General features: G+C 32.0%; 4 protein-coding genes across 10 annotated transcripts in view; 2 read left to right on the forward strand and 2 right to left on the reverse strand.

The window, feature by feature from the left end:
• LOC126771720 (NPC intracellular cholesterol transporter 1) overlaps positions 1-8,017 on the forward strand; it is a 60,424-nt gene extending 52,407 nt beyond the window's left edge. For 2 of the 5 annotated variants that reach the window (XM_050491752.1, XM_050491758.1), the window contains one exon: positions 1,027-3,928. In XM_050491752.1, the coding sequence (XP_050347709.1) occupies positions 1,027-1,157 (131 nt within the window). In that variant the 3' untranslated portion in view covers positions 1,158-3,928. Of the gene's footprint in view, positions 1-1,026; positions 3,929-6,117 lie in introns of those variants that run through there. The other 3 variants (XM_050491755.1, XM_050491754.1, XM_050491753.1) reach the window with 3 other exon arrangements.
• Positions 1,673-22,228, forward strand: LOC126771770 (thioredoxin domain-containing protein 15). Its single transcript, XM_050491860.1, has 3 exons — positions 1,673-1,682; positions 20,949-21,080; positions 21,339-22,228. The coding sequence occupies exons 2-3, from the start codon at positions 21,029-21,031 to the stop codon at positions 22,160-22,162; spliced, it is 876 nt and encodes a 291-aa protein (XP_050347817.1). The 5' UTR covers positions 1,673-1,682; positions 20,949-21,028; the 3' UTR covers positions 22,163-22,228.
• On the reverse strand, positions 9,148-19,232 carry LOC126771795 (sarcoplasmic calcium-binding protein, alpha chain). 2 transcript variants are annotated; one of them, XM_050491900.1, is made up of 4 exons: positions 18,995-19,232; positions 14,428-14,594; positions 12,693-12,926; positions 9,148-10,016 (listed from the first exon to the last, which is right to left on the reverse strand). In XM_050491900.1, exons 1-4 carry the CDS (start codon positions 19,044-19,046, stop codon positions 9,894-9,896), a joined length of 576 nt encoding a protein of 191 aa, XP_050347857.1. In that variant the 5' UTR covers positions 19,047-19,232; the 3' UTR covers positions 9,148-9,893. The 2 variants fall into 2 exon arrangements, with proteins under 2 accessions (XP_050347857.1, XP_050347856.1); XM_050491899.1 differs by having other exon boundaries at positions 14,416-14,594.
• Positions 22,229-22,417: 189 nt separating the features above from the next.
• On the reverse strand, positions 22,418-24,656 carry LOC126771759 (glyoxylate reductase/hydroxypyruvate reductase). 2 transcript variants are annotated; one of them, XM_050491842.1, is made up of 4 exons: positions 24,263-24,656; positions 24,052-24,187; positions 23,628-23,889; positions 22,418-23,352 (listed from the first exon to the last, which is right to left on the reverse strand). In XM_050491842.1, the coding sequence occupies exons 2-4, from the start codon at positions 24,126-24,128 to the stop codon at positions 22,717-22,719; spliced, it is 975 nt and encodes a 324-aa protein (XP_050347799.1). In that variant the 5' UTR covers positions 24,129-24,187; positions 24,263-24,656; the 3' UTR covers positions 22,418-22,716. The 2 variants fall into 2 exon arrangements, with proteins under 2 accessions (XP_050347799.1, XP_050347797.1); XM_050491840.1 differs by having other exon boundaries at positions 24,052-24,656.
• Positions 24,657-27,869: the final 3,213 nt, after the last annotated feature.

Here is a 27,869-nt window from a genome sequence, read left to right on the forward strand (position 1 = left end):
ATATTAACCAATATATTATAATAATTACTCGATAATACAGCATAGTACAAAAAAGTTTGTCTATCGTTGAATGAAAACTTTTTGCATCTGTGTATTTAAAGAAAATAATTTATACGTTGAAATGTATCTGTGATATCAGCTGTAATAAATTAATACAAGTTCGAGAAAGGTAGGTTGAAACGATTTAACTTATGTGTTTGTCGTTGCCTTATTTTGTTGTGAAAAAAGTGTGTGAAATCCGAATATTATATATAGAGCTTGATATATTTGGCCCTAGTATCATTATACGTATAAATATATGTGTATTTTTATTTAGCTTCTGTCCATTGTATTATTGTTGCTTGGCAATTTATTTTATTACTTTTTGTTATTCTGGTTACGGTGAATGTCAGTTGTTTAGTGATGCAATTGTTTTTAACAATACAGCCGTTATGTAGTTATGTGTTTTTTAATTATATTTATTGGAGGTGTGTATTGTTAGAGATAGTTTTATTACAGTTATTTGATCATGAAGGTAGTAGGATTGTCTTAATTGTCAAATTGTTTAAGTAAAAGTATTTGAGGAAGGAACGTCCACCAGTGGTCACCAGTGGTCACCGTTGACATAAGCATTAACATTGGCAATCAATCGTTACGTTGCAACGAACACGTTTTTTTTTAAATATAATACTAGGACTGCGTGCTATAATTGTTATTAAAAAAAAAATGGCATAGCAGTTGTTCAAGGTCACGATCGCGTATTCTGCTGAGCTGTATGGAAACTTCAAAATATCCTGTATTTAAAGCGCCACTTTCGAAAATTCGAATTAAATGTAAAGCCACAATATTAGTTAGGCTACATTTCTTATTCCTAATTCTACCAAGGAGAACCGGTAAGAAACTCCGTAATTACTCTATTTCATGCATTAAATGACATAGTTCAACTACAGACTATTGGGGCTATAATTAATAGTAATCAGTATTGTGGTGGTCTCCCGCGGGTGAGTGGGAGCTGAAGGTAGTGAGGTGACACGTATGTAATTGCAGGGTCGCCGGTCAACAAGCAGAAGCTGGCGCGGCAGCTGCTGCGCGGGAAGGAGGCGGTCGCGGAGACGTCGCTCACGCGAGTAAGCGCGCCAACACACCGACACTATAACTTTGACACGCTACTCGCGTGAACGCTTGCACGCACGAGACTGGACGTTCACGTCCGGGGACTTTGACTCGGCTTTGAATCAGTTAAATTTAAAAAAAAAAAGATCGATACAATCGTTTGCTTGATTGTATTTTATTACTATTGTCAACTTTGAGCAGTTGTCGATCATTGTATTCATTTTTTCGTAAGTATAATAATAAAAAAAAAAGAATTTAAGTCAAATGCCCTGTCGTTTAAATACTTCGTTCGATTCAGAGTCGTAATCGGCGAACCGTTTCCGATTGTCCATTCATTACGCGCCTCGTTCACTTCTTCGATATTCAATCTAAAATGCTCTTTATGTTGTTGATATACGATTGATTATTGATATAACGGTTAGGAGGTAGCTTGCACGATTACCTTTTTACAGCAGAAGTGATGAGTAAGTTATGAGAAATGAGATTTTAACATGAGCTTTGCTACTACGTACGTGGTAATGTTAAAATTTTGTTTCCTTAAATTGAATGGGACAAATAGTGACGTGCAATGTTCAATCTCGTTTCAATCACTAACTTATCGATATTTTGTATTTGTAAAAAATAAATCTGGTTGAGTTTCACAGCACTGTTGCAATATTATTTAAGCTGCTGTTGAACTTGGTCACATGTGTTTTTGCGACACTTGGCAACTTTCGATTGCATTTTGGTGTTATGTTTAATAACGAGAAAGTTGAATTTGTCGCACTGACTTGTACACGGGAATCTGGTACTCCCTTTCTTGATAATAAAATTATTAGCATTTATATGTAAAGGAGATTTGCAATCGACTAGATAACTAGTTTATTTTTTTATTAAAAATTATAAATACATTATGTGTACAGTATATAATTGAGATTTTTAATTAGAATATTCATGTCGAATTGCAATGTTCCTTAAAGGTTTCGGTTCTAACCACTGGTTGGTTGAAGGGACCTGTAGAATATTAATTTTCCTTCAAATTTTGCATGTTTCGTATATCATATGTAGATGTATATCGACATTAGTCATTCCTAATATTTCGAATTTAATTATTTTTGATGATGTTATTTATCGATACATCTGCGAGTACGTCTCTACAATCGCATTTGAACGTAGCAGCTTCTTGTACTTGTACTTAAGTTCGCGATGTTTACGGACCTAAATTGACCTAAATACTAAATACGCGCGGATTTATTTCGAATATTCATAGTATATATAATTATATTTGTACGTAGTTAAATCGCGTTTTATAATATACCTTATACATACATATTGCACAAGGCTTTAATTTCGTTGCTAATTACGCAAATATATTTTTTATAATTATTGTTTTCTGCGCTTCGATTCTTTATTTTTTTTTTTCAAGAATTTTTTTATTTATATCCTGTGCTTCATGTATTTTATAAATTATAAGTTATTTGGTATAGTATTAACGTATGAAGTAATTGAAAATAATTTATATAATTAGTTTCTTACGTTCGTAAATTTTGTTTACTATCAGAACAAAGGCTTAAATCTTTAATTAAGTAATAGATGTTTATAAAAAAAATCATTTTACATCCAGTGACGTATAAATGTAAAGTGGGTATAATTTTATTGTAACACGCTGTAGTTTAAAAAAAAAAAAACAAGAAATATTTTTAGAGAATTGTATTTGGAATAAAATTTTATACCAATTTGAATTCATAAAGATATTGTAGTTTGTTATTTGTAGCAATCTTAAAGGCTAATGTTTAGGGAAATATAATTTCTCAATTGGAAAATTTCCAAAGGAATTGATCCAAGGAAATGGCGTCAAAGTAATTGATCCTTCAGATATATGGAGTGACGCTAGTTGATGAGAGATGCGTTTTTAAAGACCACCATAAATTTATATTACTCATTTTGTATGATGCTAATTCTGTTACTATATAATCGTTAGACAGTACTAAAACACTAGCTGTCCTTTGACCTTTTTGTCCAACTGTTATTGCAAATGGTCGTATGTGCAATGTGTACTTATCATTTCAAAACCGCCTCTTTAAACGTTAAAAACGTATATTTAAAACTTAGCATTTGATTTATATAAAAAAAAAATATAATTTTAAAAATTGGATCAATTTTTTTTTTTCACGAGCTTCTGCACTTGTAGCGAACAAAGAGAACAAAGATTGTATATTACGGAATAGTATTATTTGCTTAAAATATGATTGTGCGTCAATTATTTTCAAGGTAAGTGAAAGTCCCGTCGCTGGTTGTAAAAGTCGTGTCAGTGAAAACGATTATAATTTAAATATTTATTGTGTTTATTTACTAAACTAACAATGTGGGAAGCGTTAGGTAATTAACTTATTTCTAAAATTGGTGTCGGTTTATTTATTTTTTATTTCTTCATAAACGAAATATAAAGAGGCGCGTATTTTTACAGGTACGCCTTTAAAGACCAAGGAAATTAAGAAAATGTAATTATTTATATCGTTTTGTAATTTAGCTCTTTTGGTGATTTTACGATATATCTATAGTTTAGTCAATGTGATGTTATTCCCTGAGATTTTTCTTAGTATTGCCCTCTATGTTCCTATATGATTGTATAGACGATTGAGTATTGATATCAAATATGTTAACGAATTGTCTTAATTAATATGCAAATATAACAATAATTGTTAATAAAGATTCGAATGTTTCTAACTGAACTGAATCTCCTACTTAAAGTTAGTACTTAAATAGAGGGAAACGCTTTCATTGTCCAAAGGTTATGGTTTAATTTAATGTAATAACCGACAACTTATTGTAATAGAAATAAATTACGTTTTTTTTTTATTTTCTTTTCGTTTTATTTTTAGTTTAGCACCTTTGCATGGCATGAGCACTACGCTGTTGCCATCATTGCATGGAACGCTTATTTAAAAAACAAGCATCTAAACTCGCCATTATATAATACAGATTATTATTATTTCTTTGTAAGTAAATTAAATTAATGTATTATACTTATATATGTTAATTAATGCATAATTATTAAAAAATAAAATTAAGCATTAATTAGCATTATTAATGTTTTTTAAATTGAATGAAAAATAAAGTGAATCAAATATTGATAAATCAATAATAATGGTGGCTTTAAATGTTACCATTTAAAAATTAAGTCAAGGTCCAATGTACAAATTATATAAAAATGTTTTTTTCTTCTTTTTTATAAAAGGATCTGCTCATGGCAAGTGAAAGCAACGTAAGGAATTCATTGTATTAAAGCAAAAGCAAAAGCACTTAGTAACATCATACCTTATCAATATCACCTAACATTAAAAAAAGTAATTTAGATAATCATATTATGTGCAGTTACAGCTTCAGTAGATTGGTAACACGTACAGATTATAAAACAAGTCACAATTGTGTATAGTTAATGCTTCTTATATATCAAATTAAATGGTGAAACGTAAGTAGCATAAATTACATGATATATACATAAATTCTTACATTTAGTGTCAGGCTACACGTAGGTATACACGAACTATAAATTTGAAAAGCTTTCCAAAAAGTTATCAGTTAATTGCAGCTGTTGCAAATTTTGAGGATTTAAAAAAGTAAGTACTCACCTACTTCTTTTTTTAAAAAAAAAAAACCTATTTTTAATATTTAATACAATTCGGTTTTATCTATAAATATTGTTTAGTGATGAAAGAATGAGAGGAAACAGTGTTCAACCAAACATATGCTAAGCAATGTTTATATGTAAGGCCGTTAATTTAAATTGAATTAAGGTTTGATAATGATTCAATGTTCATTCTCTAAATTTTTTTTACAAAAACCTAAACTTTACAGCTATAATGACAAAGGCACTAATTATTTTGGTACTATTTGTTAAATATTAATTAAAAAGAACAGAGTAGAAATATCTACTGTAAAAGTTGACTGAAATTGGTGACTTTAGTATAAATCTTATTTAATTTCATATCGTCAATCACGTATTTGTAATTTTTGCTAAAAATAAAAATTAATCATATTTTACAGAAAATGAGTCCATGAACAGTATTGTATTCTTAAAATCAAAATGTTATCAAAACCTTATTTTTTATTCCCTTGTTCTTCGTAAGCTAATTGATCGTACATAATTAAAGATCATTGAAAAATTATCAATATTTATAAGAAATTATCACGAATCAACATACTATAATACAGTACTTGCTTTTAGTATAAGATTAAATAGATTAGTTTAATTAATTACTTTCGTAAAGATTTGAAAATATTATTCGCTTTGAAAGTTCAAGTTATTAATTGATCTGACGGATATCCGGACATTACATATGAATTTACATTTAAACTAACCACAGTGTCGAAGTGTCCAATAGATATGTATTATTCTCGCTATATGTCTTGTTAATTCAAGTACAGATTTACGTGTTCATTATCACAGTTATCCGATAGAGTTAGAACCTATTCACACGAAGCATTCTATTTTTTCAAACCATAGACAATTTAGTACTTTTTTTATTTAATTTTACATATTTCTAAAAATATATTTCCTGTTACTTGTATATATAGAATGAAAAGACATTCTAAAAAGAGACTGTCAAGAAACAAGTTCAAGAAATAGCTCATACCTGTACAGTGCACACCTTTATTGCACATTTTACGAAAAGGCATATATTATATATTCTCTGTTATTTGTTACTCTACATTTACAATTTCACACGGATATTATAATAATATTGGTGGCTATACACATCTGTAGTTAGCAAACATCGAATTTTGGTATTTCTAGCTTAAAAAACAGTACCATAAAATATCTTATTAAATTTTAAGAAAAAGTGTTTGTTAAAAACATTTAAAGTTCACTGACATTGCAAATATTTAATTCAAAAACAAATGTTACTCGAAAATCTTTACACGAGCTGAACGACATGCTTGCTGCAACTTGTAAGTGTTTACGTAGTGTATACAATGTACATAAATCGCTGCTAAAATAGACTATATTTAGCGATGGCGTGTATACAAAGATTAATATTATAGGCATAACCCGCCGTCGGGGACGCTGGCGAGTGGTCCCGGGAGGCGGTCACACCTACGGCAGTCTAGACTCTACGCCAGTGGAGCCCCAGGCCTCCGGCAGCGGCCTCAACCTCACCAACGAAATGTAGTGTAATGGTATCTGAGATTTACTGACGCCTACTTGTTTTAATTAATAATGGTAATGTTACTGCGTTAATAATAGAAACGTTGAAACGCAGCGACAATGCGCTTTTTGTTTATGTTAATTTAAAAAAGAACAATATATAAATATTGAGAAACATTTTAGTTATGTGTTGATTATTATTAATTAATTAAAAAAAAACTTGGATATAGTTGAGTCAATATATCAGTAAATCTCAGCGGAAGATTGGACTTGAAAAAAAAACAGTGTATGGTGTCATGTAGTGGTAAAGTGTGTCGACGGTAGAAAGTGTTAGGAATTTTATATATAAAGGTTAAGCAACGTTCCAATTTATTATGTACATCGAGTACATAAAATAAAAATATGTGCTATATTCTCTGTCCCACTTTTAATTAACTATTAATTAAATATTAATGTCCTAGCTGCCACTCAGACATTTACCGGTTACTTAAGGCACTCCTTATATATTATACACGTCAAATATGTGGCTGTAAGACGTTATATATTTTATATAAAACTTTATGTTTGCCAAAATTTAAAAGAATTAAGAGTTTTTTATATTAAATTAAGAGCATTATTCTGTTGACAAAAAACAATGCCCTTTTTATAACAGCTTCAAATTCTAGTAGCTTTTTTAATATATTTTTTAAAGATAGTATGCTTTATTTATCGCATAAACTCGCATAGCTTGTCTATGCGAAAGTCGAGGCTTGAGATCTGGGGTAATGACATTCATGTTAGAATCGTAATATATACGAAATAATTATATTAGTATTATTCACTGTTATACATATTTATATATGTGATAAATAGTGACAAAGTCGAAGACTTAGAATAAATGTTAGCTGAGTTTATATTATAATGAAAATTATATCCTTAATAGGATAATAATTATTCTTTTCTTTGTTATAAACGAAACTTCTTGGAAAAGGACCAGGTTTTTTGAAATTTTTTAACAGAATTTAGCATGAAGATAATTTTCGATATTTTTTTTTCTGATCGCTGCGTGGCAGGAGTTATATATCATATTGTGTAAACATAGTACTTATGAACTGTTTATATCCATAATTTTCATAATTAATTATCGTCTATAAATGTCTGTATATAATGTTTCTAGACAAATTATCAGGCTTTATTATTAATATAGGAAATTAAGAATAATATTTATTTTAGCTAATTAAAAATTATTATTATTCAACATTATTTAAAAGAGAGTGATTAATTTAACGAGGATTATATTTTATTTTATCTTGTGCCTTCTTATGTCAATTTGACAGAAAATATAGATTATATCAGCATATCATACAGTTAAAAACTTAAAAATATATCTATATAATTACATTGTAATTATTTGAAAGAACTATTTAGCTTCATTAATTGATTACTAAACGTAACTAAAACCTTTTTTACCTTGACGTAGGGTTTTTATGTTTGTATTATTAAATATTCATTTTTAAGGGCTTGTACCCCTGAAAATAAAAAGTAACTGGTTTAAAAAATAGTATTGAGTTTTCTTTATTATTTGAAAGTTATAATTTTTTTATTATATTACAATAATTTCTATACGATTACTTCCTAAGTGTAAGATTTTTAATCAAAGTCCCTATTCCAAAGTTGATGTAAATAAAAGTATATTAGTATTTACTAACGATTTGTATTTAAAGTAATTTGTATATTCGCTAAACTATGTTAAGGCGCATTTGTGTGTTTTTCGTGATTTCTGTGTAATAGCGTTTTTAATAAACGGTCTGAAATATATTATTTTATTGTTATATTTTATTATAAACGCCAAACTGATAAACGGTTGTATGAAATCTTAGTGAGCCAGTGTTAATATAGAAGTTAAGAGTGATTGGTAATAGGTAGAATACATTTTGTTATACACCACAAACATTTAAAAAAAAAAACATAATACATGGATATAACCTAATTAGCATACAACTTTAGCGGCCTTATCGCTACATAGCGATCTCTTCCAGGCAACCAGGCAGCCAACAATAGTTATTAACAGTTAGACAAATTCATGTTCGAATTTGACGATTTTTTTTTGTAAATGTGGTATGGTTGAGAATGTAAGGAAACAGTAGCAGTAGCGTATTTTAAGTTTTGAAGTTCGGCTCACAAAAATCATTTTCGCCCCTTAAATTTAACCAAAAAAGACGTATTGTATTGTCTATTTATGGTTAATTAAGACCTACATACCTAGTAATTAATGATGACTTTTAGAGTACTTGTGCGACGTTGATTAGGTTGTTTTAGAAAAGTCAAACCAAAAAATAACTAAAAATGGGTAACGGCCATACAAGACCTTTCGCCCTAGGCACGTGCCCTTTTCGCTTTAGGGTACATATAATAGATAATATCATATATGATAATAGGTTTATCATTATTTTCTTTCCCATCTACTGTCATCAAACATCCGTGAATAATTGAAATGGACAAAAGTGTACTTTTATATTTATTAAGTTTTGAGAATATTTAACGTAAAAAAATATTTACAAACGATTTATAAAAAATAAACATGTCGTCGACTAGATTTTTTTTTTTTTTGAGGATGTCATATTTTTTGTTATAAGGACAGAAAAATAATGGTAATCTTCATTTGACACAATACGTTACACGTTAAATATCTTGAAGTAAATAATAATATTATACGACAGGAACGTAACAGCAATTAGGAAACATACAACAATCCATTTTTATAACATTAACTTTCGGTTTATAAAACGCTGTTCAAGGTCAGTTTTACTCATTGGACTAAATACTGAACGCTCATTGGTCGCCTGTAGTGTTATCGGCTACCATTCGCAATTACAATTCAGATTAAATTAAAATTAGTTAATTTGACTGATCAGCGCTTCTGAAACTGGAAGTAAAACACACCAAGATTAAACGATTCAGGTATCAATTGATTATTATATTAAATTCATATAACACATGTAAATTGTAACACAATAAAGGTAACAAAATATTGAACATCGCACACATTGTTAGCTCTAAAAAAGATTTCAAACTTAATATTTTCAATATATTACATGGACTTACTTATGACTTTTTTAGCTTTCGAAATGATGTCTTATCATGTTGGAATTTAGAACGCATCTAAAATTATTGATGATCTATTTTTAAACGCTACGTATCTGCGGGGCGATATTGTATTTTTAGCGGGACTTTCTATGATGCGTTTTTTTATAAATAGAATAGTTTCCGGATACTTACAGGTCAAGAATTTTGCGTCTGTACTCATGATAATATTGTATGAGAACCAATTAACTACTAAGACATTTTTTTCCTACAAAACTCTCTAAAATTTAATAATTTTAATCACATGTTTAATTAATTATTAAATAACGAATTTAATGTTCTTGATTATAATTAAGAAAACTGTTCTATTTAATTTTGTGTTACGGAACATTACTTAAGTTTCTGAACTTTTAGCTGGCCTTCCTTTAAGATGAAGTGGTAAGCGACTTTAGGCTACGTATTTGGTTTTTTTTAAATAAAATATCGCTCATTAATATTGGTCTAGAATTAACATATTATGTTCTTAATGTTAGGTATATATTAATTATAATAAATTACGTATAATTTAAATTGAAAATCAGTTCATAATTTTATTGTAACGCAGATTAACTTATAATTCTAAAGGTCCGAACAGGTACTTTGCTGGGCAGTCGTCGCCTTGATCGCTGAGGAAGAGAGCGAAGAGTTCTTGGTATCTCGATAGTGCGATTCCACCCTTTCTTCTATCGTCGTCCTGAAACATAAACATATTCTATAATACACAATACTATATTTTAATTGTAATCGCCGTAAATTATAAATAATGTACTGGTATTTGGTTGACAAAATGATTATGTACTGGTACCCATCTCTAATCTTCTAAAGTACATATATTGACTTAGAAGACTAAGAGACTTTATATACTTTTTAACACCACACAATACAGAAAGTAAGCAATATGACATTTGATTTTCGCCATTTAATAAACCAAATAACGCCTATCTTGGTATTTACAAGACCATCTCTAATGGCCAGTTTCTAGAAATTTCGAAGTCCAGGGATCCTGAGTCTGGCAATAAGTTTGTCTCAGTATATTTAGTATACAGTGTCACAATCATACTGTGATGGCCAAAATTTGGTGAAAACGATTTTTTTAATTATTTTTTTTAGATGTTTTATTTTAATTTCCATTAAAATGTAAACAACCTAGCGGGTGGAATGAAACATGGTTATGCAACAAGATAATAAAAGTTTAACAAGAGTTACAGCTGGACGAACGCCAACATCAACACTTTCCTCATAGTTCACAGAACATCTTGAAAATCGATTTTACGACAGGACATTGTCAAGCGACGATTTGTCTACGGAATTTTTATTTGTTTTTTGATTTGTATGGAATAAAAACAATACCGTCTAGTGACATAAGCGAAATTCCAAACAAGTCACAGTTAACGTCAACGCTATTGGATAAGTATAAAAACTCAAACTACATGCACTGATAGGACTATAATACAACGAAATGAACATCACTGAAATGTTCTGCGCCTGTACTTTTTTTGTCATGTTTTATGGCTCGGTTATAAAGTCGATTTGTACTTTATAATGATGTGAAACATTTGATGTAATTCATATTATAGTAAATTAAAAATAAATGGCATGGGTATCTCCTTACATCCTGTATGAAACGTGTTATGTCAAATACTATCGATATCCGTGTAAGAGCAAGCTAACGGCGACCGACGTATTCACTGTTTGCTGCAACTGTTCCAATAGTGAATATTTCCACTCTTGACACTTGCAACGTTACATGCACAGCGGTAAGCGCTCCATGTAGCGGCGCTTTTTATGTGAAGATGCGAATGTGGGGCTCGGTGAGTTTGTGGACGTCAACAAAGTAACGTGAAAACCGGAGTATGATCAATTTCTAGAATGTTCACTTATATTTTGAGATTCCAAAGCAATGTATTTCTTGTAATATTAGTTTCACGTTTATTTAAACTTCTGCTCAACGATATGTTAAATCCACTGTACAATTTATTTGACTTATAAATAGAAACCATTGTTTAAATAAATACCCTCTAAACAATCGGTCGTTAGTGTTTTGACTGACTCAAAACGAAGTTCGATACCCGATAGCGACAGCTTAATATTGCAATTGCATTTGCTCGTCATTGACATAAATTTTCTGAGAAGAGTTTGCCAAATACCAGCCGGGCATTCCGAGAATCGCGTAATGTTACGTAGATACACGTAACTAGCTTATTACAACTGCGGCAATGGCCGTGACTTTTTAAAAATACATATTAACGATACATGAATCTATTTTCGATTTTGTTTTATATATGTTTTGTTGCGGTTATATCATTGTTTCAAAGAATACATGGTTCTTTTTCATAGACAAATATCCATTTTTTAAAATAAATCGTCTTAGAGAAATGAGCAGCTGAAAGTGGATTTAAAAAGATGCGTACAAATAGTAAGTTGCAGAAAATTCAATTTATAACAAAACAGTTTTGCATGTTTAACGAGAATAAGATTCGGGCTCTTTGTTCTGAAGTTGATGGGAAGTTGACTGGTATTACAAGAACTGTAAATACTATAACGTCAAAGCGCCGCCAACGACAATATCTGAGATATTGTTACGTGCTAGTACACAGAAATAATACGTACAATTGTTATGGCGGTAAAATAAATGGTCAGTATATGGTAGCCACCCAGCCAGCTGAACAAAGTTGTTACTCTCATACTTGGTAATACGAAATTGTGTTGACGATTTGAAGATACAAGATACTGCCTTATTTGAAATAAATAACAATTATGTTATATTAATGTCGCGTTTGTCAAAAGTAACATTAATATTGTTCGTTAAAGATTAAATAATGATATCTTTTATTTACGTTCATTTGCAAAATAGTTTTAGTATTTGAATGAAACTACATTTAAAATCTTTAAAACCTAACCTAACTGTCGCTGTAACTTTTGATTACAATAAGTAGCTTGTGTAGTAGACACAGGGTCGTTTTTTGTGTACATCTTACCCTTGGAATAATAAGTATAATTTGAGCGAACATCAAATCACAGCGGCCATTCTCAATAGGACTAGCCAGCTAAACAATAGATATTAAAATGTCCAAGTGTATGCAAAAATACACTCTCATTCTAATAATCCAATGGGATGGCAATCCTACTGGACTGGACTGGACAACTTTACGTGTTTTCCGAAGGACGGGAGTGGAAACTGCCAACTTCTATACTCCGAGCTGCTACTAAGAATTTCTTGACGGAAAGCTCAATAGTGTTTATTGTCCCGATCCAGGTCTGCAAGGACCTCGGGATCTGCCGTCTATAGGTTAGCTCATATATTTTTATTAATTTTGACGCATGTGTATATTTTCATAGCATATTTTATAAAATAGTATCCAATACTTACATTTAACAAGGAATTGTACGCCTCGTCTATAGCTTTGATGTCTTCCACAGCCATTCGCTGTACGCAATCGTATCGGTACTCCTCAATGCCGAGAATTCCGTCGGAATTTATGTCAATCATCCTGAAATTTGTCTCAATGAAAGCTTTCATCGCTTGTGGGAAATCCTCATAACGTTTTCCAATACAGCTATTTTGTACTGCCTGTTTGAATTCATCGGCAGTTACTATTCCATCCTGAAAAAAACATAGTGACCATAGACAAAGGCGCCATATTGTATAAACGAATATGAATCCAACCAAAAATGCGGCAAGCGTGCACTGCGACAGAGTGTGCTTTCTGGGATTAGATTTTTTAAGTGAGATTTTTAAATAATATTTCATATTAAATCATGCATTTTTTTTTAATAAATTCGTGTTGTGAAAAGTTGTGTTACTTGTTATTATATTTAAAAAATATTGGTCTTATAAACATTGTTAAGCGGTTAATAAACGCGAATTTCGCTCTTTCTTTCATTATTGATTTGACATTCGAAAGAAGAAGACACAGCATTTTAACTAACTGCAACATATTAACTAATCGTAATCATTCGATAAGAAACGTTTATAAGTTAAGCCGTATGTTAATTTCTGTTTAAGATATAAATGAATACTATTAACAATATTTACTTTACTCTGAATAACAGGTTTTTCGGTTTTTAAATGTTTGCTGCATTGCATTTTCGATTATTCTTTTTTTAAATAGAATAGGAAGGCGGACGAGCATATGGGCCACCTGATGGTAAGTGGTCACCAACTCCCATAGACATTGGCATTGTAAGGAATGTTAATCATCGCTTACATCACCAATGCGCCACCAACCTTGGGAACTAAGATGTCCCTTGTGCCTATAATTACAGTGGCTCACTCACCCTTCAAACTGCAACACAACGATACCAAGTACTACTGTTTTGCGGTAGAATATCTGATGAGTGGGTGGTAACTACCCCGACGAGCTTGCACAAAGCTCTATCACCAGTATATATAAAACCCTAATCGGTACGTAGGATCGATTTTCGTTAGTTCAAGACAAAGTATCTACGTAAAGACTTTTAATGGGAGACGTCGATGCTGATTTACTTGCAATGTTTTACATATTAGACTTTGTTACATATTATATAAAATCGAAAATTAAGAATAACTTATTTTAACAGGTTTACTATATTTATATACTATTATTATGAACAACATAGTAATTAAGTACTTATAAGTATGGCTTTTGTGTTTTTGAAGATAACACAACGTTACTGCATTAAATATCATATTTGAACCACATAAGATGTTCAATTACTTATTTTTTCATAACACCATTGAATTACCACTGAATTAATAAAACAATAGAGCGAATTTATTAGAAATAGCTTTAAGCGGGAATCGAATGCCTTTTTTCTCTTCTATTCCATGTTATAATTATTATATAGAAATTTAAATTAAGGTAAATAAGCATTCAGATATACTGAAAAAATCTTAAATAGTGTAAGATTAAAATATTAGGATTTTATATCGATTAAAATTAAGATTTTTTTTTAAATGTAAACCTAGCAATCGAATTAAATAAGCCAATTAATTCCTACACATTCACTTCAGCCATTTATTTGTTACGCTTTAACTGCAATCACCATCAGTAGCTAAGACAACGACGACAACAGCGCAAGAGGCGATGCGTGTAATGTGGAGTGTAACCGACATAGTCTGGCACCTTGTCGAAGTCCGCCAGCTGGGCTATTTCTTCCCAGAGACTCAGCATTATATGTTGGTACTTCTGTAAGCGGCTCGAGCTGCAATCCCCTTTCCCTTCCAATACACACGTCCTCAAAGCGAGGCATTGGAAATCGTGGGCATCCAAATAGCCGTTATTATCAATGTCTGAAAAGATGGAAAATTGAATTATATTTTTTTGTGATGTTGGCAACGCTTCGACGATGGAAACGGGAGATTTCTTTTGGCAATCTATCAATGTGAAAATAATACTCGCTTTAAAATATTTATGTTTTGGATTCGAATACATCAATAAGTATTTTGTAATCTCTCATTTGGTTTTGTACATCATATATTTATAAAGCCAAGATGGCTCAGTGGCTAGAACACGTACATTTTAATCAAAGATTGATTCACAGAACAGCATCACTGATTCATGTGCGTGTTTATAATTCATCTCGTGCTTGGCGGTGAACGATATCATTGGAAACTTGCTTCTGTCTGATAAATTGTGCTACATCTAGCAACCTGTATTGGATCAGCGTGGTGGTAAGAGCTAAATCTTCTCCTCACGAGGTGAAGCCTCACTGGATAGCTTACTGGTGTCACTTTTTAAAATAAAATATCTCCTTTATGCTAGTATAGATATCTATCTAATAGTTTTTTCGCTAAATCGCTAAAAGTAAACGAATTATATGTTACAAAATATCAAGAATATCTTAGCTTTTATAGTAGCTAGGAAAATCATAAATAAATAGAAATTGAACTGTAAACCCTTAACAAATCTGGCACAACAATAAAGTCTTTATTTATAAAAGACCAACTGATAATGTCGCAATAATCGAAGTAATCCGACTTGGCCGGCACTGGTAAACAATGGCAGCGATTATTTTAACCAGCAATTACTCAAGACCTATGCCAAAACCCAGCCCTTTCGTAAGCTTGGACCTGAACGAACTATTAACGAGCTTGAAATTGTAGAATGACAATCATAGATCAATATATCACTATTTAAACTATGACAGTATTGTTTAATATATAGAGTCATTATAGCATACATTTTAATGACCAGCTAATGAGTTTTAATTATTAAAATTGTTAAGAGATAAACGCTTAGATTTGGTCTTTTAATAATTTATATCTTGTTTTTGGCGTACTTACCTGAGTATTATTGCAGATAAATTGAGATATTTTATTTTTTTTAATAACTGATACACCACCACAGATTTTTACCACATATGAATTACTGAAATAAAGTGTACTGTCAGATAGATGAAAATTATAGCTATTTTAACATTCCAAAACTGAAAATCTAAAATATATTTAATACAATAAAATTATAATTTCAGTGAATTTACTACAAATACTGAAACAACTTTATTTCAACAACGCGCGGAATATTTACTAATTTAGTAAGTAATAATAATTTCTTTATTTTATTTGATTTTATAGCACCATCACGATTTCTAAATTTATATTCAAAAACTATAATAAATAAAATGATTGTAAAGGCACCATTAGTAAAATTTAGCACCAAAGACAATAAATAAAACGGAGTTCTATAAATGATAATTTTAGTGATCTGAGAGCCAAACGATGATCTGATTGTGCGTTAGTGTTCTTTTGGGTTTGACGGTGATTAATATAATCTATACGTATTGGTGTTTGCCAATCAAGAACTCAATGCCAATGTGAAGATTTGTTTCTGAAATAGATCGTCTTGTTCATTCAATATAAAGATTAGTGTTAGAATCACAGGAGGCCGCGGAGTGGGAGATTGGGGAGACTGCTTTCTTTGAAGTATTGGAGGCCCGCATCGGATGACTAACCTTCGAGTGTCACAGTAGTACGCGCAAGAGACTGGAGAGACGGAGTGGGTATCGCTGGTTTTTATATAGGTATTCCAGCGCCTAGGTGCACTTGAGTTAAACAATTGCTGCAACACATTTGTGCAAAAGTTCATCCAGCGAGATCACAAAAAAAAATAACAGCTATTGCGTAGTTCAGCGATTGCCATGTCAATTATGTTAATACATAGTTTATCATGTATAAGAAATGGTAATCTCTTTAATAATCCTTATCCATGAAAAGATTCGTTAACAAGGATAGAAAGTAGTGATTGACGATGCGAGTGTAGTTACAAGCATACAGAGTACAGACAACATTTTAGACGCCATGGTTGGCGAAAAGTGCTAGTGTCTATGGGTGTACGCGATCACTTACCAGCAAGAGGCCCATTTGATCTTAAAATCTTAACAGGAGTTCTGATCGTTTATATTTGAACCGGTAGCGTAATGCAATTTTAACTGTTATAAGTGGCCTATAAAAAAGATGTTTAATTCGTCGTCGAGAGAGTCGTAATTTTTTGCATAATATGTTATTATAATATATATATATATATATATATATATATATATATATATATATATATATATATATATATATATAATACTAAAATAAAATTAAATATGGTAGACTTAAAAATTAAATGTCTAAGCAATCATTTTCAGTATAAAGATTGAAATTCCGAAATAGATTTGCTATTTAATTGCATACGACAAGTGATTGATCACCGCTAGCGAGAAAGTTATAATTATGGGAAATATGCCCAGTCTCAAATTGCAATCATTCAGATAAATTCGTATAAAATGTTTGTAATCGTAGCTAAAATCATAGTTGGAATTTGTTACGTTACAAAAAACGTTAATGTTCGTTAAATGTGTTAAGAAAACAAATAAACACAATAAAGACTCATCAAAATTCATTTGAATATTTTTAATAGGCATATTTGGATTAAGTGTCTGATTATTCTTATGTAATTTAACTAAAGAACAGCAATAAACAATAATAAATAATTAAATAGATTTATAAAAATTCATAAAGAGAAATCGTCAGCTTCATTATTAATACTGTAACGAAAATGATGATTTTAGTAAAATCATAGTATAACATGCAGTAAATTTCATATTGCTGAAGAAAGCTTCCCCCCTTTTTAAGAAGATTTCGTAGCTCAGTCAATAATTGGGTTAGTGGAGGCAGACAAAATGCTCGAGAACAAGATGCATTTTATACATATTAAACGTATTATAGTGGTGCTATTCCGGTTTGAAACTCGCGCTCACTATGATATCGCGACAATATACTTGAAAATGAATATTGTATATTATGTTTGTTATACAATAAGTAGCTGTTAAGTCTGTCTCCGTGCATCGAAATATCCGTGTTCCAATTATCATGACGGATGAATTAAGAACCTTTATAATCTTAAAGCTAAACAAATTGAAACGTAAAGAGATCATGTTTTTTATATTAGTTCTTGCATACAACAGATATACCTATTAATGTAAGAAATTTGACGTCCTGTAATATTTCCAGTCGCCGAAGCCGTAATCGCCACTGCATAAAGTGATATTTGATTTAATATAACATTTAAATTTTAATTCATTAATATAATTATATTTAACGTTTTCACGTATTTTTAATTGCATTACTTATTTATTATAAATATTAACGATATATATTTTTTTAGCAATTGAAAATACACAACTTTAATTTAAAAACAATAATGTAATTTTTTCAAGAAATATTTATGATTACATATAAAGAAATCATTTTTGGTCCGTTTCCAATGTCAAAAACATAGTATCGCTCAATTAACTGAGTTATGAGTCTGTAAGTTGTAATAAATCTTCCTCTGTAATCGTCTGTGGGTGTGTCTGTTTATTTATATAAGCGTATAATTCGACTTTGCTCGATTAATCCAAGCGTCCGTGAAACGTCAATTCTTAATTGATGGTATCCGATATTTTCATTAACTTCCTGTCAACTTAAAACAATAATTATTATTTGTCAATTTAAAATATTTGCTATAATTAAATAACATTTATACTTCCTTCGAATTTTGTGTTATAAATAATAAAAAAATATATATTTATTCAATTTACTTGTTTATTAAAATATCAGGCAATAGCTAGATAATCGCGAGCAAACTTATAATGTACAAATGTGTGCAACGATTCATAATTCGATAGGACGGTAATCGACTATGATCATAGAAATCATTCGCAGGATTAGTGGCTTTAGGTGATATCCGTAATCCGAGACACGGGGAGTAACACAGCTAATCACTTTCTAACTTTGGTATGTAACTTTCTTGATTGAAAAACTTATGTTTATATAGAGCTGTGTGTGTGGTTTATGTAGATTTCGATACAGTGACTTACACTTATTTGCTCAAATGTAAAATGTTAACAAAAAGCAGAGAATAAACCACTTTGTTTGTTACCAATAGGAATCTAAAATACTAAATTATTCTCAATAGTTGTTTTAATCAAACGAAGAAAATAGTAACATCAAAAACATTCGGTAGACTAGTCATAGTCATAAGTAGAGAAGTTAAACGAAGGGTGGCCAATATTTTTTAATATAGTGTTTATTTTTGTTTTCAATTTTATATATAATTTAAAAAACCAAACATTACTATGAATCGTTTTATATGAAGAACATTCATTAATTTTAAAGAAAGAATCGTTAATATTTTTCAAAGTATAATGAGATGGTTGACTTACCATAAAGATATCGTACAACAAACGCGACTCTATTGTCCCAGGTGTACGCCATAGTTAATGTTTTGATTAATAATTAAGGCACGATAAGGTCTATATTTTCAGCTGGATATTAGCGCAAAATGCAAATAACACATCAGAGAACGCTTCACGAGTGTCAGCGCCGCCCGCGCCGCGTGTAATCCGAATTAAAACAATATTGCGAGACGGACGACGTCACAGTACGGATCCAATAGACGCCCTAAATATATCTACGATATAGTAGTGGCAGACTATCGGTTTTGCTTTTGAGCTTGGCACGCTGATAATAGTGTGACAACGAGAAATGGTGATATCAAGACCAAGGATATCCATAAAGGTACTAGATTTCACTTGCTTGGGAAATTGGTCAGAAGGGCTTTGTGCAAGCTCGTCTGGGTAGGTACAACCCACTCATCAGATATTGTACCGCAAAACAGCAGTACTTGGTATTGTTGTGTTCTGGTTTGAAGGGTGAGTGAGCCAGAGTAATTACAGGCACAAGAGACATAACATCTTAGTTCCCAAGGTTGATGGCGCATTGGTGATGTAAGCGATGGTTAACATTTCTTACAATGCCAATGTCTATGGGCTTTACATCAGGTGGCCTATATGCTCGTCCGCCTTCCTATTCTATATAAAAGAAGGGCATAAATATCAACTACCGAGGAGATTCTCTACAATCTAAAAATGAGACCCATACTATAGATGACCCGACCATGGACACGGTCGAATACCATCCAGATCAGCCTAGGAAATACAGAATCTCACGAAGACCAATAACACCCCTTCAAGACAACACAATGCTGCCTACGAAGTAGTGTGGTAGATTGCTCCGAACTTTACGCGGTCTATCAATACAATTTGTTTCTCCTTGGTTTTGTATAAAAAATACCAAAAAAATGGGTTTTCTTTTAAATTCACATTGAATTGGAAATAATAATACTTATATTTTTACAAAATTCTAAAAATATTATGAATCATGGTTATTATACGATGTGACACAGGGCTAATTGGTTGCGCTAGCGCATCTCAGAACTGCAAGGTCGAGATCAACTATAATTAATTTTATTTTGACGGTTCCGAATCATGGCGTAACCATTAGAAAAGCTTAAAAGTCATTTTAATTTGACTGACGAATAGATTTTTTTTTTTTTTTTTTATCGAAAAGGAAGGCGGATGAGCATATGGGCCACCTGATGGTAAGTGGTCACCAACGCTCTTAGACATAACAATTTAGAAGAGACACATTATCAAGATAAGAGAAATTCATTATCAAGATAAACACATTATCATTAAAATTGACGATTATTGGAAGAAATTAAAGAAACAAATCAATAAATATGGAATAAATAAATAAAATAAATTTAAAAAATAGATTTTCGTCAATAAAATAAATTTACTAATACTATAATCCCTCAGAATTTTAAATTATAAATTTGACGTGAACGAGTGAATTGGGATTACAAATAGATTGTATCTAGATATTTGGGAACCTTACAAATATTCCTTTTTGGTAATTAACTTTTTGATGATTTAGTATTCATACAAGAAGCAGAAATAACATTTATTTGATAATTTATTTAAAAAGTTGAATGCGTATCATTACGTAAAAAAATATTTTAACAAAATTCTTTGGCCGTTATATATCACAAATAATATGATAAATTAGGATTAAAACATTTAGAGGAGTAAAAGATGCCCATAAAATAAAAGTTCTAGAGTTAACTAATCTGCATGATGTTATTAATATACGTTACATTTCGAAATACATAGTTTTTTACGATATGTGTACATTGACAACCACAATACAATATAAGATGAGGCTGTGTACCTCAATGCCTTTGGAAGAAATAATGTAAAAAATGTTTACGTAAGTTTTAAGGTAAAATGTTAATGTCATTGTCAAATGTCAATACTTGTACTTGAGAACAACAGTAGAATGTTTTTGCTCCTGTTTTTTACAAAACAAGAATTGAATTGTATTAAACAATACACCTATTTGTAAAATATTTAAACATGAATTCTGCTATTACAACCAAAACCTTAATTGTGGCGATATTGCTCATAGGTAAGGGCTTATCCGGTGTAAATCTATTTTTCTAATAATGTTGCTCAAATGTTAATTTCTAAAATAAAAATGAATATGCTAATTTGCCTTTATAAAATGTATCAAGTTATTAACAAGTGAAGGTTAAATTAAATAATATTGTAATTCAATTAAATAAAATCTATAACACTCAAATAATATCCATTGAGTATTTGTTGATAATACGATAGTTTTAAACTGTTATTATGAAGTAAAACAAGAAAATATTTTTCTTTACAGGCTTCCCTATATTAACTTCTCAATTCGACATAGATGAAGAAGCAGACCTACAAAAAGATGATGACTTTTCTACAGTGGATGAATCTGAATCTCTGCTTTCTAATGTAGTTTCAGATGTAAATAAAACATTAACAAACTTCTACAATCACGTAACTTCGGCTAATATATCCATAGAAAACAAAACACAGTCAGTCAATGAAACTCGGAAACTAGTCAAATGTAAGGAGATAATGTATGACCAAAGTGAATTAATAGAGCCCTCTGTTGAAATAATTAATGGAACTTCTCTCGCAAAACTACTTCAAGCAAAACCAGATATAGCTAGCCGTGATATTGAAGCCGATTGTGTTTTAGTACTATTTCATGCCAGAGCTTGCCCATTCAGTGCTCACGCAGCACCACATTTTAATGCACTAGCCAGATCTTACCCAAACATAAAAATGGTAGCACTTGATGCTTTAAAATACCATGGAATCAATGCACAATATGGAATTGTGGGTGTGCCAACACTGAAAATGTTCCACAATGGTCGACCTGTTGGTAAATTTAATGGCACAGAGTACAATATCCACTTATTTAGTAAATTTGTTCACGCTATAACAGGACAAAACCCGCTTGGCTTGCTAGTTACTTCTAAAGATTTTCAAGGACCTGTGTCAAGTATTGTGGAGAAAGAAACTGATTATTTTTTAATTCTATCGTGGTTTTTTATTATTATGTGTTCAATTTATTATTTCATGGAATCAAAATGGTGGAAAATGATTGTTGAAATGATTCAAAATAATTGGAGGGAATCTGAAGCGCAGCATGAACACAATGACTGATTGATTTTTAATTTGTTTATTTAGCATTTGTATATATTATAAATAAATTATTGGTGTTAAGTTTCAGTTGTGTATTATTATATTATGTAATTTTTCTAAAGTTTAACAACATTTTAATTGAATATTTTCTAGGTTTGTGTTAATTAATTAAAAGATAAAAATTTAATCAATTGTGTGTTTTCACACATGTGTATAATGTCAGATTGACATAAAACAGCATCATCTTTTTTATAGCTATTGATGAACATATGTATAAATGTAGTTTGACAAAATGCAGGAAGTTTTAGAAAACATTTTATGTTTTTTTTATAGAATGTGTACACACTTCTCAATATTTTATATGATCGTAAATTCCAGGAAATATGAGCTGAATTTTACTCATAGCATAATATTTTACTCCATCCATAAGCAGTAGTAACAATATATACAGCAAATAACATAAAATGATGAAATGATAACATATTCATTTTAATAATATATTATTATATTATCATATATTTATGGTAAAATACACAAAAATATATTATACTTGTCAAGATTCATAATTTTCACTGCTACTTTAATTCTGCAGGCATGTCAACACCATTCAAAGCAGCTAGTATGTTATTAGCACTTAATTCACTCATAGTGTTCCTTGTTTCTATCGTAGCACTGCCAATGTGTGGTAAGACAACACAATTCCTTAGTCTAAATAATGGACTGTCTAATGGTAAAGGTTCTGGAGTGGTCACATCTAAACCGGCTGCTCTTATTGTATTGTTCTTAAGTGAGTCAATCAGAGCATCCTGATCAACAGTGCCACCTCGACTTGTATTGATGAAAATAGCTGTGCGTTTCATTTTTTCAAATGCACTTTTATTGAAGATCTCTTTAGTTTCTGGTACTAATGCAGCAGAACAAATTACAAAATCACTTTGCGCTAAAAGTTCATCAAAGCTGACTTTAATTGCACCTATTTCCTTTGCTTCCTTTTTTTCACTGCGGTTAAAGTAGAGAATCTTGCAGGGGTTGAATGACCTAATACGTTTAGCTATAGCTTGGCCTATTCTCCCCAACCCTACAATGCCAACAGTAGATCCAGCTAGGCCAGGTCCTGTCATCCACGTGGGAGCCCAAGATACCCAGCCTCCAGTTCTAGCTTCATGTTGTGCTTCTGGGAGACGTCTGGATGTGGACAGTAACAGTGCCATCTGTAATTTTGAATTTTTGTAGGTGTAAGAACACAAGATGAAAGAGTATAATAAAATTATATGATGTGACTTGCATGTCACTTTGCATACATACATTATGAGAGGTTAAATGGATGCTATGAATATTTAGCAATGATAGATGCGAGTATCTTCTCACGTGTAGGCTCTCATAGTCAATATTTGAAAAATTCTTATTTGTGCCTGACCAAATCCTATGGTAGTTATAATGTAAAATTAAATAATGTTATAATGTAAAGATAAAGAAGACAACTTACTGTAAGTTCTGCAGTGGCATCTGTCAATACATCTGGTGTGTACCCAATCTTAATACCCCGTTTCCTACACTCTGCAATGTCAATGTGGTCATATCCAACAGATATTGTTGCTATAACTTTCAGTTCCGACCCAGCGGCATCAAGAATCTCTTTGTTTATTTTGTCAGTAAGAGAGCAATATATAGCATTAACACCACAAATTGACTTCTTAAACTCATCAACTGGAACAGGAGATGGTTTGCTCCACATTTTAACTTCACATCTATAAATAAAAAAAATATATGATATTGTTGGATGTAATTAAATTTCTTAGAATATTTAAAAAATATTTTCGTATAAATAAGAATTGGTTCTTTTAGGTTATATATTATTTAATAAATTAAATATTTATTACTATCTACGAAGATATCACAAATATACTCACTGTTTCTTAAGTAAATCAACACCACATTCAGGCATATCAGAGCGAGTGATATATACTTTATACTTTCCTGAACTCATTGTTCTTGTGATGTTACTTGACAAACCTTTACGAAGCAGACTTGCTACGGAAACTGCGGCTGTTTTATAAATCATGAATCAATTGAAATGTTTTCTTTTTTGTGTGCGAAAAATTTCCGGGTACAAATATTTACCAAGGTCGTACAGTTCTATGGCAGATACTTAGGCGGCGCTTCGTAACCTTTCTTATCTTCATTGCCCTTGAAATAAGATGGTTTCACTACGTAAATTGCCAGATGTAAAGCCGCCACTGTAGCAAGAATAACTTTGCCTTTTGCTGATTTAATAAATGATAGAGTAGACATAGTATAGGTCTAATATTTGAGCTTAGTACACATAAACAAAATAAAAAATGTGTCCGAACCCGAAGTCAGTATGGAAACGAGTGCAACTAATCATTTGATATTTGTGGATGTGGGTTTTACACTTAACACTATCAGTATTATTCAAATTATCAAACAAGTGTGACTAAAATGTCAGATATTTCTATTAAGCCGCGTGTGTTGCGTAAAACGTATGACTTGATAAAACATCGTTTTACTAAAACGTCGAAACGAGAGGGTATTTCAAAGTAGGTTTCAGTTAATTGAGAAATATTTAAATTTTTAAATACAGCAGGTAACCATGTGACAATGGACAGGAAACATCAAACAATGGACATTTGACTAATCCATCCTATTAACTATTCTAAATTAAAAATCAGTATTCAAATAATATAGTCTCCTTGTCTCTGTATTATAGTTCTCTTTGGCTCTTTTCCGTGTAAGTTGTTTTAAATATTGTTGCTAAATAAAAAAAACAGGTGCTTTGAATTTCTATTGGGACTGATCCTTATAATAATATTATTTTTATTTTATTTTTATTAGGGAAGCGTACATTAAACATCACATACATTATACATCAATTAACCTGTTCAAAAGTCAGACAAGTTTCCACTTAAATTAATTCTAAATAATTTAATCTTATTTATAATATAAAAGTTTAACTGAACTTTTAATTGAAAACAGATGGATGGACCAAATTATGAGATTATTCATGAGAAAATGAATACCATAAGAAAAGAGTCTAGGTACAGGAACTCATAACCATTTTTTTTTTCTCGCTGGAAAAACACATTTATGTGTTTCCCCCACATAAGGTGGGGGGGTATGTGGGACTCGCCGACGCTGAAGGCGCCGGAATACCCACTAAAAACCAGCGGTACCCACTCCATCTTGTCGGGGGACGTCACGGGATCGCTTGCGCATACTACCGTGCCGTCCCGACGGTTGGCCCGCTTCTGCGGGCCTCCAAATCCTAGGGGGTACTCGGGGTACAGAGACCCTCTGGCCCCGGCGACACTCACGGCGGGAGGAGAAGATGCGCATAGCGCTGGCGTCTTCTCCCCGGTCTTCTTCGACGAAGCGGGTCAGCGGAGGCACTCTCCTCGCGCTCCCGCTCCGCGGCCTCCTTCTGTGACATGACATTTTCGCAGAAGGAGACCATCTCCATCCAGCACCTTTCGCTACCAAGCATGGCATTTATCACGCTCGGCAGCGAAAGGTCTCCGCCGATTAAAGTCGCCAGGGAAAGGCGCTGAGGCCCCCAAGCGGCACACTCCATCAGAGTGTGGCATGCCGTGTCCGTAGGCGCACCACACTCGTGGCAGGAGGGCGTTACCTCCCGCCTGACTATTCCGTGCAGGTACTTACCGAAGCACCCATGTCCAGTAAGCACCTGAGTCAGTCTGAAGGTCAGTGTGCCGCCTTTTCTCGTTACCCAGCGACTCAAGTGGGGACGGATCGCCTCCACTGTCGCCAGGCCTGCTGATGGGGACCTCAGATCCTCCTCCCACCTGCGAATCAGGGCTTGCTGGGCGAGAGTCCTGATTCGCAGCACCTCCTCCAACCCTGGACGGTCGCCACGCGACCTCACTTCCGCCCGGAACCGGTACACTTCCGCGAGCACCTCCGCCTGGAGCTCCCAAGGCGGATCGCCCGCGAGAAGTGTTGCCGCCGTCCACGACACCGTACGATATCCGCGTATCACCCTCACCGCTATGATTCTCTGCGGCCTTCGCAAGAGAACCTTGAGGAACTCATAACCAATAACAACAGCAATATTTATTATGTGAATAAGTAAGTCCTGGAAAAGTTACTCAATCCAAATGGAATATTGATATCCTGCACCTGCATTGTTTTATTTCTCAAACATATGGCTGCAAAAATTTAGGCATTTGTATAATAAAAAAAAAAAAAAAAAAATAGTTACTTGGCAGACTTCGCTATGGAGACGAATATGACAGGAAAAAAGTTATTTAATAAAACAATAACCACAAATATTAAATAATATAAAAGAAAATTATTGGTATCCGAGACAGATCATTATATTTTTACAAAACATTAATGGTGAAAACCGTACGCTTATCCGTTCGTTAGTTTTTGAGTTTATCGCATTCAGAGAAACATAATGGTAAAGAGACGCGATGGGGAACTTTGTGTTATAATACTCGTATATACCTGTGTCAATTTCAAATTGACATAGGTATATACAATGGACAGCGCTCTAGTAAATCTAAAAAATATAACCGTATTAAATTAATTTATCCGCTTTCAAATCTTGCCGACATTTTATATATTTAGTTTATTATGTTTATTAATGAAGATGAGATATTCTACCGCAAAACAGCAGTACTTAGTGTTGTTGTGTTCTGGTTTGAAAGGCGAGTGAGCCAGTGCAATTACAGGCACAAAGGACATAACATGTTAGTTCCCAAGGGTGGTCGCAGGTTGGCGATGTAAGCGATGGTTACAATGCCAATGTCTATGAGCGGTGGTGACCCCTTACCATCAGGTGGCCCATTTGCCTTCCGCCTACCTATTTTATAATCTATAAAAAAAGTTGGTCTTGTTAATAAATCGGCAATACGATTTTGCAAATAAAAAAAAACAGTTGTTAAGATAATTCAATGATACAATAAGTCTATACATAATACATGTTTCATTTAAATATTGCCATTTAATAGATATTTTATTACGTACCTAATAGATACATCCTCATATTTGAATTGCCATTTTTATACGATCTAAAAATAAAAATGTCATGTGTGCCAATATATTTTCATTTCAGTGCATACAACAAGACTAACCGCATTTGTTTATACAAAAAAATCTATAATCTAAAAATTAAAACTTTAAATCTTTGTTAATTAATGGTCATATATATTACGTAGACTTGATAATATGTAATTATTTTCGCTACGAAAAAATTAATTAAAAAAATAAACCGCCCGCCGTACTTTCATTGTGTTAACTAAGTATACTATTCACTTTCAGACTCCAGTTCGCAGGAATGCCAACGGAATTCTGTAGTGTTAAACTTTCATCTTGTTAGTACAAAAACTAAACGTAGATAAATATAATGACTAAAATAACGCACAAAAATCATTTCGTTGACGCTGATGCGAATCGGTCGGTGAAAAAAATTGTAACTTTCTATCGAGTAATTAGTGAATTCAAACACGAAAGTGCAGCAATGTTATTTAGTAGCGCGACAGACGACGCGGGAAATGCAAGATTAATGTTAGTGTAAGCGCGAACGGAACGCACTTAATTTTTTAATTTACACTGTTTCGGAGCTGGAATTTTAGCGTCTAGTCTGCGAAAGAGAGAAATCGGATTATTTCGTTCGAGTAACTCTAGCATCTATATATACATATACTAGGTTTTAATCTAGTAATTCCTCAGTTTCCCCTTGCTTATA

Source organism: Nymphalis io, chromosome 11, assembly GCF_905147045.1.
Source record: "Nymphalis io chromosome 11, ilAglIoxx1.1, whole genome shotgun sequence".
Classification (NCBI taxonomy): domain Eukaryota; kingdom Metazoa; phylum Arthropoda; class Insecta; order Lepidoptera; family Nymphalidae; genus Nymphalis; species Nymphalis io.

What these genes read in the sequence shown, in the direction of transcription:
- LOC126771795 (XM_050491899.1), bottom strand. Translation starts at nt 19,046, where the DNA reads ATGGCGTACACCTGGGACAATAGAGTCGCGTTTGTTGTACGATATCTT. An exon ending in TGTTGTACGATATCTTTATG is followed by an intron (nt 14,595 to 18,994) that starts GTAAGTCAACCA and finishes CCATCTTTTCAG; the next exon opens with ACATTGATAATAACGGCTAT. An exon ending in CGTACAATTCCTTGTTAAAT is followed by an intron (nt 10,017 to 12,692) that starts GTAAGTATTGGA and finishes TTTATGTTTCAG; the next exon opens with GACGACGATAGAAGAAAGGG.
- LOC126771770 (XM_050491860.1), top strand. Translation starts at nt 21,029, where the DNA reads ATGAATTCTGCTATTACAACCAAAACCTTAATTGTGGCGATATTGCTC. An exon ending in TGTGGCGATATTGCTCATAG is followed by an intron (nt 21,081 to 21,338) that starts GTAAGGGCTTAT and finishes TTTTCTTTACAG; the next exon opens with GCTTCCCTATATTAACTTCT.
- LOC126771759 (XM_050491840.1), bottom strand. Translation starts at nt 24,203, where the DNA reads ATGATTTATAAAACAGCCGCAGTTTCCGTAGCAAGTCTGCTTCGTAAA. An exon ending in GTTGATTTACTTAAGAAACA is followed by an intron (nt 23,890 to 24,051) that starts GTGAGTATATTT and finishes TTTTATTTATAG; the next exon opens with ATGTGAAGTTAAAATGTGGA. An exon ending in ATGCCACTGCAGAACTTACA is followed by an intron (nt 23,353 to 23,627) that starts GTAAGTTGTCTT and finishes TCAAAATTACAG; the next exon opens with ATGGCACTGTTACTGTCCAC.